General features: G+C 47.2%; 1 protein-coding gene across 3 annotated transcripts in view; it reads right to left on the bottom strand.

Moving 5' to 3' along the window:
- The window catches only part of LOC144099506 (uncharacterized), a 98077-nt gene that overhangs the window by 18636 nt on the left and 65824 nt on the right, over positions 1-13617 (bottom strand). The window contains exon 2 of one of the 3 annotated variants that reach the window (XM_077632863.1): positions 8436-8556. The exons of 1 other annotated variant lie outside the window; for it this stretch is intronic. In XM_077632863.1, the coding sequence (XP_077488989.1) occupies positions 8444-8556 (113 nt within the window). In that variant the 3' untranslated portion in view covers positions 8436-8443. Of the gene's footprint in view, positions 1-6509; positions 8557-13617 lie in introns of those variants that run through there. One more of the 3 variants, XM_077632862.1, reaches the window with a different exon arrangement.

Genomic DNA, 13617 nt, shown 5'->3' with positions numbered 1-13617 from the left:
CACGGGCATGGCTCTGGCAGGTGGCGCACGGAGAGCAACCTAGGAGGCAGGTGGGCCACCTAGGTGACGTGACCTTGCGGCGTCATCACAACCTGCCCACCGGATAGTGAGCAAAGTGCCAACCGTGGCAGGTGGCAGTCAAATTAATGATCGGTCGCTCGGGAGAAGAAACCTGGGCCGCAAAAGACCCACCATCGGGAGCACCTGCCATCGCAGGGCAGTGGAGCATCGTGGGCACTAGTGCGCCAGGAGGGGTATGAGGACACCCAGGGATCTATGAATGTAAAGTAAAAAATGACAGTAAAAAATTAACCCATTGCGCTATCACGCCGTACCATTAAGGCGGAGCTTAAGTGCCCGCTCTAATTTTTCTTTATATACTGAGACGTTAGCTAAACCGCTAAGCAGCGACGCTTGTGTGTCCAGAGGTTGAGGACTGGGTCATTTTTTCCAGTACGAGAACAGTTTTAGCTTCAAGCTTCCGAACATATTTCCCTGCAAAGTACTTGGTATTTCAGCCGACATTTGAGAATATCGGAACTTCAGCAGGTCTTGCGAAACAAATATTTTATTTTAATCCCACGAAAATTACAAAGCAATTATTTTCAACCACTTAAAATCAGTCCGAATGAACACAGCCCTTTTGACTGTCAGTATGAGTAAGGAACGCAGTAATGTTAAAGCCGGATTCGTGCAGTATTTATCGCTTACTTGACTTATTTGCGGTTTAGCAGGGAAATAGTAGGTTATTCCATTTATACAAGGCGTCATTTCCCCTCATATAGATCTAGAAATAAAAAGAACGAACCACCAGAAGGCTACCGCGATGAGAAGCTGGAGGGGCACACTTTACACTAGTCGCTCACAATTGCAGTTTCCATTAGTTTTAGCCCCGAATTTCTGACAACTTAGTCTGCGTAAGGCGCATGCCAAACATCAACATAGTCGCTCTAAAAACTCCACGTGCTGTGTCACGCCGCCCCATGTCACGCATGACCGCGCGTTCTATAAAAAAGTTTATCAATTACGTTGAGCAATGGCAATGAAGGAGTGAAGGAGAACGCTAAAGCACCGAATGAGAGACCATTTTCATCTGCAGGCATATCAACTTACTAGCTTCGATAAGGTCCCCTCCTGCTTATTCCTAACGACGAAAACTTGGCGATGCGAAGCTGCTTCGTCAAAGGTCATGACGAGCACGCCGCTTGTGCGCCCGACAGTACATCTGCCACTTCACTTTTCGTGCATGCAAATGTCGGCATCAACCAGAGGGGTAGAGATCAGTGAAAAAAGACAGCGTCACTTCTAAGTTTTACAGTTTATTTGATTCCCAGTATGTACCGAAATGCACTCAAGTCCAATAAGCATGTATCCGATGCAAAAATTCAATGCTACTGACACTAGTACTGAAGAGAGCAATAGATCTCAATTGTGCGGTGTTTCCTGCAAATTCAGGATGCCGAACTACCATCATAGGCTTTGGAAACTTAGGGAGGAATACAAACACAACTATTAGCACTGTACAGAAAAAGTTCCGCATAAGGAGAAACGTTACTGTTTGAAATAGGCGGGACAAGATACACAGCACACTCTTTTTTGTGCCTCGAAAATCAACTCCTAAAGTCACTAGCAGCTTCGCAATCCTGGTTTCAAGAATGAGATGTGATATGTTCCTTTTGGTCCAAAAGGGCTTTTAATTATTACTATAAAAATGTTTTAGATAAATGTGCTCTCTAAAATATATTATAACTGCGCCCGTAGGCTCACGTTGTACACTGCGCAGGGTACTAACAAGTTCGCGAGGAGTCTGATATGCCATAAATTCTCTGCGTAAATTAAGGTTTCTGACTCAACAACTGTTCCTATACACAGCAGGCAAGCACTACCATCTTCACAGTTGAGGGAAAGAGGCGCTAGTTGCAGTTTGTAACACTGACAAATACGAACTGCACGCGCAGTACCGCTGCACTTTAGTGCACAGCAGAACTATATCAAGCAATATGTTCGCGGACACAAATACTGTCATAGCACAGAACACACTAAAGACTACACATCTACGCCCTTACAAGGAGCCCCTAAAATGTCCAAAAGCTAATGCATTATTTAAGAAGTTATGAACAGGTCTGCTCTAAGACATAGGCGTCCACATTCACGTCAAAATTAGTCGCAGTCATCCAAATCAGTGTAGTTGCGCTAAGCTGCGTTTCAAGTGTTGCATAATATTGCGCAATGCGACATCCGTAGTGGCCTTCTGTTCAACTTCATGCGCAAGAACCTTTGAAAGGTAAGCGACAGCTATATAAACCTCAAGAAGTATTGATTCCTGCTAGCTACCCGTCGCATCTAAAGTCTCGTGAATGCCCTTCATAGAGATCTTTTCGTGTCCTAAATTTGAGAGCATACTTAGCTACCTAAAACAACATAAAGCCCTCACACCAAATGCTTTACCGGAATACGCGTATGTGATTATCCGCTCAGCTCTGTTGGTCACTGATAAAAGAGCAGCTTAAAGTCTCCTCCACATGTATAACAGCAACAGACACCCACTGGCTTATGAGATTCTGGTATGATGCGAAAGCCCAACCACCGTACACGTGCGAACAAATGTGACCACAGCGAAAGACAAGAAAGGGATATACACACTACACTGAGACGCGTATAGCAAGCGTGTGATCACGACCCCTGCATATATAGGAACGTTATTTTAAGAGGTTAATACAATTATCCCATTAACGCGTACACCGCCAGCAACCGTTTCATCAAGCATAAGGCGCAACGATGACAGACATCCACCAACCAAAAAATGAATGACATAGTCGGGCAAAAATGCGTTTTGAAACCCTGCCAAATGGTACCGAACTCCACGCATGTTTTTTCTTGAATCCCTTTTTATTTTCAGCGACCCCCAGCAGGTTAAGCCACGATTCCTAATCGTTTTCATCGCATTAAATTGCACGGCCAAACAACAATACCCTTTCTAAAAGCATGTGCTGAGCTGTGCAAAACAGCTGGGTGAAATTTACTGGTTAGATCTACAGGATGACGACTCAGGCTTCCCATGATCTGTGGCGAATTTCACCGCTTTGGTATAAGAAGTCTCGAAAGCTTTGAAGGCAACTTGCCTCAGCCCCACAAGACCCTGGCAAGCAAGAAAAAAATTAAACAAGTGTCTTCTCCCACGAGTGACTTGGTGATTACCGTACTCGCCGCCCTAATTAGCTGGCGTTATGTGTCGGCACCTGTTGATCAGCTTAAAACTGCCGCCTTGATAACTTAGCTGTGATGCTGGCAGGTACTGCACGCCCTTTCGGTGTACTTCTAGAGTGAAGCTGCTGCGAACGATACACTGCATGCTATACCCTTACCTTTACGCAGGCAGAACAACTGCCAGCTTTTCTGAGATTTTGGAGACAGCATAACTGTGTACGAATACTTGGTACACGTACTTTTTTCAGTCTTTTATGAATGTATCGCATCGAAATGCAGTGAATTCCACAAAATAATGTGACTATCACCACAGCGTTCGTAGTCGTTACTGCTTGGGAAAAATATTTTCGCCACTGCGTCCTCTTATTGGCTAATTTCACCAGGCTGTACTATCGGATGAGTTTCGAACTCTGTCACCTATCCCAATTCAATGTTTGTGTGTGCTGACAGGCATAACGCTGAAGCACAGTGACGAGGCAGGTTTGCGTCACTGTCGCTAATCGATTACATCTGTGCTTGCTGAGAATGTAGCGGACAAATATAAATACACAAAAAGAGATACAAGCAATCAAGTGTCAACCTTGGTCGCCATCATTCCATGGTCGGTGGGTAACGGAGCAGAACGTTAAGAGGTGACGACGAGGGCTCTGGCTGGCACTCATAGTGTACCTGTGGGTAGCCTTGAAGCGCTTACAATAAACACTGTCCAGCAATGCTTTATCACGGTAGCGTATTCGCTTACGGCTGCCGACATCACGCGAGCATTCCTCCGACAAGACCCGCTGATTTCGCGTCAGCTTTTGCCCTCGCATCAACAGGGGTGCCCTCACTTGTGGAACGCGTGACAATGGTGTCAGGTGAACACTGCGTGACCTGAGCATCGTGTTCGACTGCAACGCCCAGACGTCGAAAGTGCGTATCTCTGGCGCATGCATTTAACAGCACTTTCAGGTTGTGTACGGTAGCAGAGATTACAATCATAGGCTTACTCATGGAGGTCCTTTCCTTTCTGTTGCCTCGGGCGCCACTTACGATGGCTCTTTTTGGCACAACAGCTGGGCTAGACTGATAACCTGCAGCTATTTCACCCAGTCAGCCACGTGCTGATTAACTCAGAAATACGCTTTTGGAGCACAACTTATATATTTCTACTTCGCCTCCGATGGCCAGGACATAAAGTTTTCAGAGGTTTTTTTTGTGGTGTGGATGCGCACTTTAGGCAGATATTCGCTTGGCGTGTTACTAAGGTTGCTACTTGGTTCGGGCTTGCCCCAACAAGCACTCAAGAAGGAAAGGTCTTCCCAGCATCTGATATACCGCGACAAATCTTAATGGAATAGAGAGAAGCAGGTTCTTACTATTGTTTTCAGTGTTGTCTGAGGGCAAGGAAGACATGACGAGGAAAACCCAAAACAGTTTTCTAATCTTCGTGTGGTCGCTTCTGCTAAATGTCACAAGCAATCTGCATTCTTGAAAACGGTATGCCTCCAAATGTCTTAAGGAAATGATGCTTGTTTTGAGTGCAGTGCTTGCTAGGTGTAACTAGTTTATGTGCTGCTGACAAAATTCAAACAAGTTCTGAAAGCAAAATTAACACTCGTGCAATGAAAGCACTTAAGACGGCAAGAATTATCTCTGCACTAAGTAGATGCAGCAACGCTTGTCACTTTCAACTCTTTTTCTTGATTTTTCTGTTTTTTTTTTTGCATGAGTGTCCTCGAGGCCTTCTTTAATACTTTTGCCCGTGTCCTAATATTTTGCAAGTTAAGAATTCTTTCCTTTTTGCCGCTTTGAGCCGTGCGTCAAAGCAACTAGAACAGTACAAAAAATTATGATTTTGGCGACCAGTGAAATAAACCTGGCTCCGAACATCGCAGTGTAGAGCAGTGCAAAGAAATCCTCGTGACTGTAGCGAACTTAGAGCGCACGATTAATGCTCTGTTTCTATTCTTGGACAGTGGTATGTTTTACAGAGGGATGCGCACCTCTATTAGCAACTAACCTACGAGCGTCATGCGAAGCGCAGAAGTTCTTCGTTAGGCGCTTGTCAAATCAGTCTCGTTCATCCATACTTTGAATGCACAGTCTTTGTCAAAAGTATACAGTCCAAGGGGTCTGCTTCTGAGCCCTGCAGTCCTCAATAGGACTGCCAAATGTACTTAAGAGCCCAGCTACAAGGCTTGCAAGCAAACCCTTTGTGCTGCATATTTTTGACAATCAGTGTACATAAGTTAAAACTTTAGCGAAAACATTGGTCTCAACTGGGTGCCACGAAATCAGTAGCATCGAATTCTTCTACGAAGCTGGGCAAGTTATGTGCTACAGGCAGCTAGAATGCTTGATAAGTGTGCAAAAAGGTGCGTCACCCCAACCGCAGAGCCGATGCGCTGAAGGAGAAAGCGAGTACAGATGTCATAGATAGTAAAAAGAAAGAAACCATGGCTCGCGCACATCGCAAAGCTTCGTAAGTTTTAGTGCATAACATGGGAATTCCAGCTGAATCCTTCATTGCATACCTGAGTGTAGAATGAATTTAGGCGCGCAATACGGTAGTATAAATCGGGCTCGCGGCGTATGAGGACCGCCACAATGTTAACTCCAGAATGTAAGGGTCTGAAAAAAATAAAGAAAACACTTTCACATGTTCAGACTAAAGATCACACTGCTGGTTGCCTTTGTGACTAATATATACGTAAATAGTGACACATGAGCTCGATTAACCTTTCAGTTCCATATAGGGGTGGCATGTAACGAAGATGCCTTCCTCCAGTAACGTCAAAGGAAGCGCAGCAAACATTTTTTTCTAGCTTGTGCTGCTTGGCCAGAACAAAATCTTTAATTTAGGAAATAGAGTTTGGATTGCCCCTGATATGATTCTACGTGGCAAGCACCGCTCTGCTTAGGTCCGCTAGCCATGGTATTAATTGAGGAGTATTTTTACAAGAATTGGTACGCCTGGCATATAAGTAGAAACTACAGGCAGGGAGGAAAAATTAAATAAGTCGAGCCCACTTATAACCAACCTGACGGTCGGGCGGATTGCGTTCTTTGAAAACGAGATTCGTATTCAATGGACTTAATTATTTTCACAGCAGCGAACAAAAGATACCCGGACCAGAACATTGTTATTTGGATTTCGATCAGCTTGAGCTGGGTGATAGGACATCTTGAACGCGCGAGTGACAACCATGTCTGGTGGCTGGATTTTGCACTTGGCATTTGGTGGCGAGGATCACGTTGTCACCGCAGCCAGAGACAGGAACACGTAATGCTTTGAAAAATTTCCAATCACGAGTTGGAGGTTCTATATAAGTCATGCTCAAACTCCTCGTCAAGCCACTCGGCGAGCAAATCGTGCGCAGTACACATTGCGCCATTGGAATTTATGCCTGGTTGCACGCTCGTCACATGAAAACAAGAAGTAACGTGTTATCTAGGCCTTTGTGTTCAGGCTGTATCGTGCGAAAACTTAACTCCCAAAGCATCGTTGTGCGCGAGACTTGCCGAAGACAAAGGGCAGCCGCCGGTCGCTGCCATTCCTCCCCATACACACTAGGATTGAACGCAAAAGCTTGCCGTGTCTTTCTCCAGTGCAGGTGTCGCCATTCAAGGCATGCATTTTCTGCGGCACCCTTCGGTTAAACAGGGCCGTTTTGTCGGCAGTGTCTCGCCTTTTTTGTTGCATTATTGGGTCGTCACATTCTTTTAGGGCGAAAGCGAAATAGGCGCCTCGCAGCCTGCCTTCCATCGACGCCCTTAGCGGAAGCGCGAGTTTTTCGATTGCGGGGCCGAATTTGCGGCGCCTCCTCATTCGTTCTAACCGAGTTACCCTGGCATGGTTCTCTGTTGTAACTTAGACACAGTCCCATTGACGTAATGCCTATTTTGACTGTAGCGCCGCTTTCGTTCGTAGTAAGCGAGCCTTCGTTAAAAAGTGCGGCCGTTATAAGTGAGCTCGACTGCATGTGAAGAGAAAAAAAATTGGTAGTCGGACGACAACACTGCGTCGCGAGGAAAACTAACAAAATAAATTATCTACGTTTTAATACCTCCACGTATTATACCGGAAAGTAAGGCGGGCGAAGGCGTCCTCGATATACAGCCCACTTTTGCTCGCAGGTGTCATAACGTCTTTCGAGGGAATCTTTAGCTCACAACTTGGATTACAAGATTACACTTCAGATCATGGCATTAATACCAGACTCGCATCGCCTCTACATGGGCGTCACAATATAAAACCCGTTTAATCAATTTATCTGCGGCGTGTCTAGCAGATACGTATGTCAACCTGGGATGCCTTCTGAACGCATTGGTTGTCGACGAGCGCCGGGAGAAGAAAAAACGCGTTCCTTATAACTGTCAATGAATCCTTAATGCCCTTCGGTAACACAGCTAGCGCCGTAGGTTGGCTATTCAGTCGAAGACAAGCGCTCCATGCGACGTTTCCTCACAACAGCTATTGCTTTAAGCAGTCTTTGTCTTGAAACAAAAGCATCAAAGCACGTCTAGGGGCTGAAAAGTGAAATAAAAAAACGCAGCCCAAAAGATGGCTCGAACGGCCCTAATGTAGAAAGTTGTCTATAAATATCAACGTTTCGCATCGTTGCCGCGTTTTTCCTTTTTTTTGGGTGAAAACAGTGAGTTTTCTTCTCATGTGCTCATCTGCAGGCAACCATCTAGGCCGGTTTTCTGTGTAGCGACAGCGATAAGCCCTCTAGACGAAACATTAAGGTGATTTTGTCCAACTGCTAGCTTTTTGCTCTGAGCCCAGCTTCTTTTGTGTCTCAGTAATAAGTGAGGTTAGTAGTGGTTATGCGTAGTATTTCCTCATCTGAGAGGCAAAACAGAAGGATACCAGCCGCTGGCCTGCAAACAATTAAATATTACACTGTCTATCTTTTTCGCGATTCTCTCAGTGGTAAAAAATATCCCCCTATACGTTTTGGATGATCGATAAGCTCTGTTGTGGAAGTTCACATTTGGTACCAAAATTTTAGGACGAGAATAAAAAAAAAATACGGTGAAGCACGCGCATTATACCCATCGTTGCGTTCCAACATTTCCTTCCCTAGATTCAAGCGATAGTATCATTAAAGCGGTGGGGCGATGGGCCTTCAAGCACGACTCGTACAGCAGCTGAAACACGGGTAAGAACATCTGCAAGCGCCGGGCACACTCGGGGCTGCTCAGGTTGCCCCGCCCGATCAGAAGAAGAAACTGCCTCGAACTTCAGGAGCTAGATGTCCTCGGGTTCCAGGTAGCACTGTGGTCTGCCGATGACTTGCACCATCCTTGTGTACAGCTCCTGAATGGCTCGAACCAGCGATGCGTCGCATTTCCAGGCGTTACCTGCGTGCAAAATAAAAAAAAGAAAAGGCGGAGAGTTATCAGCGCTAAATGAGTCACCTAGATCCAGTACTTTTTTGTATATTTTGAGACGGGCGCGCCCGCATAAATTTGCGCTGGTGGGAGTTGTCCCGACTTGTCTAGAAAACATCGAGATTATGAGGTATTCCCAAACTCGTCAACATAGCTTTGCTTGCTTGGCTCCGTCGTTGAGCAAAGCCGTCAGAGTAATGCCACACAGGAAAAAAATATGCTCGAAACCCCTCTAACACATCACCCTACCTATCACCCGCCCCATGAACATCACGCCAGCGAACTTCAAGGCAAGCTGAAAAGGGGTTCATCGTTTTATAAACCGGCTACGACAGTCTATACGCCGTCGAACGATGCTGTCCCACAGGCTACCAGCCGAATATTTGGAGAAGCTGTTGAAGATGCGTCGTTTTGTGATGGCGCTTTTCAGACAACACATGTACGATTTGTTGCACATCATAAATGCAGATAAGACCCCTTCCTAGCTCGATGCGCCAGAGTTATACTATTTACTTAAAAGGTGCTAACAACGACACGTTGTGCATTACAGGCGGCGAACGACGACGATTTACGGTTATCCTCTGCATCACGATTCACGGTAGCTTACTTTCACTATACGTGGTGCTTAAAAGGTAGACTCTAAATAAGATTTAGTTTCCCGAAAAGACAATTGTCTGCGTTCACGACTACGGCTGGATATCAGACGAAATGGTCCTTGACTGCATAATGACTATGCGGCAGAACCTATCGGGGAGTCTACTGCGACAGAATTACGGCCCTTCTGGTCATCGACAGTTTTCGGGACACCTCAGTGATCGGGTAAAGGCCTGACTTGTCTATGCACCGACGGACTAGGCCATAATTCCTGTAAGAATGCAGAGCTTGCTGCAGCCGCTCGACGTGTCAACCGCCCATTCAATGCTGTGTTTCGATGCCAGTGCACCGAGTGGAAGACTGGGGACAGCCATAAAATGGCATCGACTGAGCGACTGAAGAAGACATCTCATCCATAAGACGGCACGCGGATTTTGTACGGGTGGCGTTGTTTGCCGGTGGACATGGTCTCAAAGAACTTTAACGTGAACGCGATTTATAATGCATTGGAAAGGGCGAAAGATAACCACCTCTGAGAGCGTGCTGATGAGATGACGTAATCAACGGCAACGATAGCTAAGGGGCGAGGAATGGTGAATAAAAGTGTTAGCGACTGTTTCATAATTTCCAGCTGTTTCATAACTTTGTGCAGAAGTTAAAGCAATGTTGCACCCTTTGCGCAGGTATTCTATGATGACCTAAACCCTGACCCGTGTAACGTTCCACCCGGGCAAAGTTCAGGACAAAATGTGCAGGACACAAACGAGCAAATACTGCAGTCCGCAGGGGCCATTTGTTCAATCCGCGCATACAAAGCTTAAGGTCTTACAGCTTCGAATGTTTTATTAAAATCAAAAATATGCATATCAACACTCATTACCGCCCGCCGCTCGAAAAAACAACCAAATCCTTACGTTAGTTCCCACACTGCCCTACTATTCGTTGGTGTACGCCTTTACATGAGATCTTCCGTCTGCGGGGTCGATATTATTTACCATCCCCGAGTTTGAAAGAGGGACGACCACTCTTCATGTCGAAAGCATCACGAGCGTATTACAACTGCACCGAATTTGTCATCTTTCCGCAGAGCGCAATAAGTAGCAGAATATGAGCATTCGTTAAGGAACTCAGACGTCGATTACTCCTTTATAAGAAGAAGACGCCAGAGATATAACCTTTGAAATCGAGAGAGTAGCTGCGTACGGCACGAGTAAAAGCAGTACAGCAGTGTGGATTGTGAAGTCAAGTGAAGGAAGCAGCGCCACGGACAAGGACGTGACAGGACAACGCAGGCGCTGAAACATGGCCTAAAGAAGGCAGGATAGGCTCGAACAGCAAGACGACGTCCGGTGGACGGTACAAGTGATTCATCGAGATGGTATTAAGACGGGCTCGACAAGTGGCAGCTACTATTAAGGTAACACATAAAGAGGGGCTTCGAAGTAAAAAGGGGGAACAGTTCATTCATTTAAAAACGGGATATTGTAGCGCGCCAAACAAACGATGCTGGGCGCACGTATATATGGAGTGAACATGCATATAACCAGTAAGCCACTCGATGGCAACGGAAGCAGAGAGCAAGTACGGCCAGTACAAGCTTCGTCGTAATGAGCATCAGGTGCCGTATTTTATGTTATACTGAAGAATCCTGAAAATAAAAATACAGTACGGCCCTGGAACTTAAAATTCCGTGAAGCGCACAATTTTAACATTTCTGCATGTATAATTCCTGATTTTTGTACCGGAAAATACGCTATTTCCGCAGTTTTTGGACCCGACCTTCAGTCAACATATTGTCACGGTGTTGGTAACAAGACAGGGACCCGGCAAGACTGTGCTTGGCAGCACGTCCTTCAGGACGGGAGGCGGCGAACTTCAACGTCCTCTAATCCGAGTGCCACGTGTCAACGTCTTTTTGCCTGAGTGCCACCTGGCATTCCTCCCCTCTTAAAGAAGAACGCGAGCACACAAACACACATAAGCGCACAAGAAAGGTTCGCAGAAGCTGGGGGGTCACCGCAAGAAAGCTTCGCAGAAGCTTGGGGCGACCGTGCAAAATATGGCTTCAGGCATAACACATGCACGATCTCTGGAAGCGGCAGCCGACGTCTTCGCTGCTCTGGAAGTTTCTTGTCCGGGAGTACCTCGTAATTAACGTCGCTGACGCGCCGCAAGAATTTATAAGGGTCGAAATAGCAAGAAATGAGTTTTTCGGACAAGCCTCGCCGTCGAACAGGTAACCACACCCAAACCTGGTCGCCGGGATTCTAGAAGACTTGTCTGGGCCGGAGGTTGTACCGGCGCGAGTCTTTATCTTGTTGCTGTGTGATGTGGATGCGTGCTAGCTGACGAGCCTGCTCGGCTTCTTGGGCAAACTGCTCAGCGTGAGCAGAAAGTGGGTGATCGGTTGTTCAATGGGGCATTGCGTCGAGCATCGTTTGAACCCCCCTGCCGTAGAGGAGGCGGAACGGTGTGAAACGGGTCGTCTTTTGAACTGCTGTGTTATAGGCGAATGTCACGTACGGCAGGATCATGTCCCAAGTACTGTGTTGGATATCGATATATATTGCCAGCATGTCCTCCACGGTCTCATCAAGCCGCTCTGTGAGCCCGTTTGCCTGCGGGTGGTAAGCAGTAGTTTTACAATGGGTCTTACCGCTGAGTTGAAAATTTCGGCCACCATCTGGGAAGTAAAGGCGGTCCCTCTGTCGGTAATGAAGTAGGTCGGGGCGCCGTGCCGAAGTACGATCTGATTCATTAAGAAATCCGCAACCTCGGACGCTGTGCCACCAGGTAAGGCTTTAGCCTCGGCATATCGAGTGAGGTAGTCAGTGGCAGAGATGATGCACCGGTTGCCACCCGAGGACAAAGGGAAAGGGCCAGGAAGGTCATGCCAACCTGATCGAAAGAGGCGCGTGGTGATGCAATAGGTTGGAGGAACCGTCGCGGCTTGGAAGCCGGGGCCTTACGGCGCAGACATTTCCGACAGCGCATGTGGAGTTCGCTGACCTTTCCGCGAACTCGTTGGTCTCGTGTTCGCAAAGAAGGCCGCTCCAGCGGGGTCGGAAGTCCCCAACAAAGGGGCCCGTCCCGTCCCTGCCTCCCCTTCGTGCAGCGGACGTCCTCGTTTACGCCGCGCCGTCACGGGGATGACCCGCCGGGAAAAACGCTAACCAAGTACAGCTGTCGACATGTGGTTGTTAAGGGGCTGACGAGGTTTCGGGGGCGCACGAGATACGGCTGAGTATTAGCCGAGTGACCGGAAACCCACTATTCCCGTAACGACTGTGTTCGTCTCGTGCGGTGTATTCAGTAAACACTTTAGCCGAGTGACCGGAAACCCACTATTCCCGTAACGACTGTGTTAGTCTCGTGCGGTGTATTCAGTAAACACTTTAGGGATCGTTTTGTCGCGTGTGCGAAAGAAAGTGGTAACGGCTGGGCCGTGGGTGCCGTGGGAGAGGGTGGTCGCGTTTGTGCTGTTTGTCTATTTGATTGCAACCTCTCCTTTCCCAAATGTTTAATCAGCACTCTTTCCCCAATCTGTGATTAGTTGGCGGAAATCCTTATTTTCCTTTCCCTGACCACTGATTGGCGAGATGGGTCGTTTGTTATCTTATTGGTTGCTGTCCCCGCTAAGGGCGGAGACAGAGGGTTTAAAACCAAGCGCTCTGGGTTGAGCGGGGGCTGAATTCGTCTGATCCACGATTTAGACATGTAAATAGTTTTCTCCTTGCTTTGTTTCTTCTCGTTTTTTTACCTATGTTGTAAATAAATAGTTAACCTTCGCCTTTCCTTGACTAATGTGAATGTTTGCGAGTAGAACCACCGGGTCATCAAGAAACCCCGATTTCATCATCAAGTAGTTTCCTCTCATCGCCACCGGAAGGGAAACTCAACTGGCGCAGTCGGCAGGATCGCAACTGGCGCAGTCGACAGGATCGCAACTTCTTTCTACTCAAGGCATCGGACGGAAGGTGAGAAGAACAGGTCGGTGGACAAGCTGCTTGTCCTAAAGGAGAAAACGTGAAGCTGCGTCGAAAGACGACGTCGAGAGCTTCAGGATCACGGGTCGAGTTCGAGAGGACGTCGGAGGCTCAAGTCAGCGAGGAGCTGAAGGAGCCGGGCAACGACAAGCCATCGAGGGTTCGAGTCAGCGAACTGCTGAAAATAACCAGGCGTCCACCTCGAAAGGGTTCGAGTCAGCGAGCTGCTGAAAAGTAACCAGGCGACCAAGTGAAGCTAGGTCCGAAGCGATGAGCTGCTGAGGCACCAGGATCAACTCGTGGGCGTATACCTTCCCGGGAGCCCGCTGTCATCACGCTAAGATCGACAGTGCTGCGGTCGTCGGAGCATCGAAAGAGGTAGGACACCTTCCTGCTTTCTCCGAATTTGCCATGTCTGTGTAATAGTCGTACGCTATATGGTAGCATTGAA

Source organism: Amblyomma americanum, chromosome 7, assembly GCF_052857255.1.
Source record: "Amblyomma americanum isolate KBUSLIRL-KWMA chromosome 7, ASM5285725v1, whole genome shotgun sequence".
Lineage (NCBI taxonomy): Eukaryota > Metazoa > Arthropoda > Arachnida > Ixodida > Ixodidae > Amblyomma > Amblyomma americanum.
This window is presented reverse-complemented; position numbering and strand designations above follow the sequence as displayed.